The 2,063-nt window shown below is 56.3% G+C and overlaps 1 protein-coding gene across 5 annotated transcripts in view; it reads right to left on the bottom strand.

Moving 5' to 3' along the window:
- Positions 1-2,063, bottom strand: part of LRRC71 (leucine rich repeat containing 71) — a 10,240-nt gene that overhangs the window by 7,187 nt on the left and 990 nt on the right. For 4 of the 5 annotated variants that reach the window (XM_005867605.2, XM_005867606.2, XM_014540851.1 and 1 more), the window contains exons 2-3: positions 426-575; positions 32-157 (exon numbers count right to left, since the gene is read on the bottom strand). In XM_005867605.2, the coding sequence (XP_005867667.1) occupies positions 32-157; positions 426-575 (276 nt within the window). Of the gene's footprint in view, positions 1-31; positions 158-425; positions 669-2,063 lie in introns of all 5 variants that reach the window. The other variant, XM_014540853.1, reaches the window with a different exon arrangement.

Below are 2,063 nucleotides of genomic sequence, written 5' to 3'. Positions count from 1 at the left end.
GGGCTGGGAGGGCAGTGGGGGAGGGGCCCACCTCGGATGTAGATTTCCTTCACCGACTTGTCCTCGGGCTCCAGTTCCACCTGGATTGTGGGCCGGAAGAACACGTACTTGCTCTCCATGCTGTTGAGGCTGCAGGAACCTGACAGGCGCTGGTCGTCTAGCAGGGAGAGGTGCCAGGAGACAGTGAGGGGCAGGGCGGGAGGAAGGTTTGGGAGATGCTGGCCGGGCAGCCGCTGCTGGGGCCAGGCTGGGGTCTGCCGGGTTTGGAGGGAGACTTCCCTACACTCCCACCTGCCCCCTGAAGCCACCCCCCCCCACTTACACCCACCCTGACCTGCGCCCCCCGACATTCAGCCCTCCGCGCAATGGGAGGCTGGGGATGGGTGAGGTGGCCCGGCGGGCACCCCAGCTCCACTGTCACTCACCGACGATGGGCTTTTCCGACACAGAGGAGGAAGGGAGGAAGGTCGGGTGCGGGCGGGGCCGGGTGACCACTTTGGGGAAGTCCGAGTAGCCCAGGCGGGTGCAGAGCTCTGCGAAGTCGGTCTCCAGGGACCCGGTGCACTGGTACTCCTCTGCGGGAGGGAGGGCAGCAGCTTGGCCTCAGGGTGGGTGGGCCCCCTCTGAGGTGGATGGTCTTACAGGCATTTTAAAATGTCAGCCCCACGCTGAAAACAGTGGGAAATAAAGACGTGGGAGAACGGACTACAGGGAGTGGAAATGTGCTGGCTTCTCCTCCCACCCAATCAGTCAGGCGCTTCCACTGGCTCCCAGCTCCCTGCGCCCGCCCCCCCCAGGGTGTCCCCAGCCCAGCCAGGCCTGATGGAGCAAAAGAAGGAACGACCTCTTCACTCCCCTCCCAGCCCACAGACCCCGAGGTCCAGCAGAGCTGCAGGCTTTTATGTATTTAGCAAACATTTGTACGCACTTACTCCTTTCCCGCGATGTTCAAAAGCTTTAGAAATATTAAGGCATTCGGACAGATGCCCACCGCATCCCACTACTCAAACCTGAGGCGCTGAGTCCCCAGGGACCCTGCTTTTTCCTGCTCCAGGAAGAAGTGGTTCCCAGAGATGGGAGGGGGGCCCCTGGCAAATGGGAGAAACTGCCAGCTCCTCCTCCTTTAAGATCTCTGATATCGCCCTGGCTGGTTTGGCTCAGTGGATAGAGCGTCGGCCTGCGGACTGGGGGGTCCCGGGTTCGGTTCCGGTCAAGGGCATGTACCTTGGTTGCGAGCACATCCCCAGTGGGAGGTGTGCAGGAGGCAGCTGATCAATGTTTCTCTCTCATGGATGTTTCTAACTCTCTATCCCTCTCCCTTCCTCTCTGTAAAGAATCAATAAAATATATTTTTTTAAAAAAGATCTCTAATATTGGGTCCTCCCTCAGATACTCTTCCTTCGGGCTTTCCTATCTCCATCTGCCTCCTCAATCCAGAAACCTGGGAATCATTCTTGCTATGTTCCTTTCTCGCCACCCCATCTAGTACACCAATTCTTATTATTTCTGCCTCCGAAGTAGTTCTCCCAGGAGCCTAACCCCTTCTCCCTCATGCCCCATTCCAACCACCACTGTCTCTCACCTGGACTCTTGAAATATCTCATAACCCATCTCCCCGCCTCCGTTCTCTCCCCTTCCACGCCATTTTCCATACAGAGTGGGGTGCGTGTGTGTGTTTAATGGCACTGGGGTTTGTCCTGTCTCTCCTGGAAAATGCTTTCTCCAGCTCTCATCATTCCCTCCCCTTAGCCACCAGCACTGACAAGGAGATGGCACCTGACCAAGGTCTCATAACCTTTCTCAGCGTGCTTTATGGGGAGTCCAGGAACAGCAAGTTCCTGCCCCTCTTGGATGGCAAAGCTATGGCTGTGAATCAAGACGCCTTCCAATAAATCGCCTTTTGTGGATCATTAGCTTAGGCTGGGGTTCTACCACTTGCAACACACAGAGCCATACTCCTGCCTAGACTTTTCTCATGATTTTCTTACCACAGAGAATGTAAATTCCATGCACGTAGGACTGTGCCCATCTTTCTTTTTGTGTTGCATCTGGCTGAAGAGCAG

Source organism: Myotis brandtii, unplaced genomic scaffold (assembly GCF_000412655.1).
Source record: "Myotis brandtii unplaced genomic scaffold, ASM41265v1 scaffold250, whole genome shotgun sequence".
In the NCBI taxonomy this organism is placed as follows: Eukaryota; Metazoa; Chordata; class Mammalia; order Chiroptera; family Vespertilionidae; genus Myotis; species Myotis brandtii.
The sequence above is the reverse complement of the archived record's forward strand: the minus strand, read 5'-3'. Positions and strand labels throughout refer to the sequence as shown.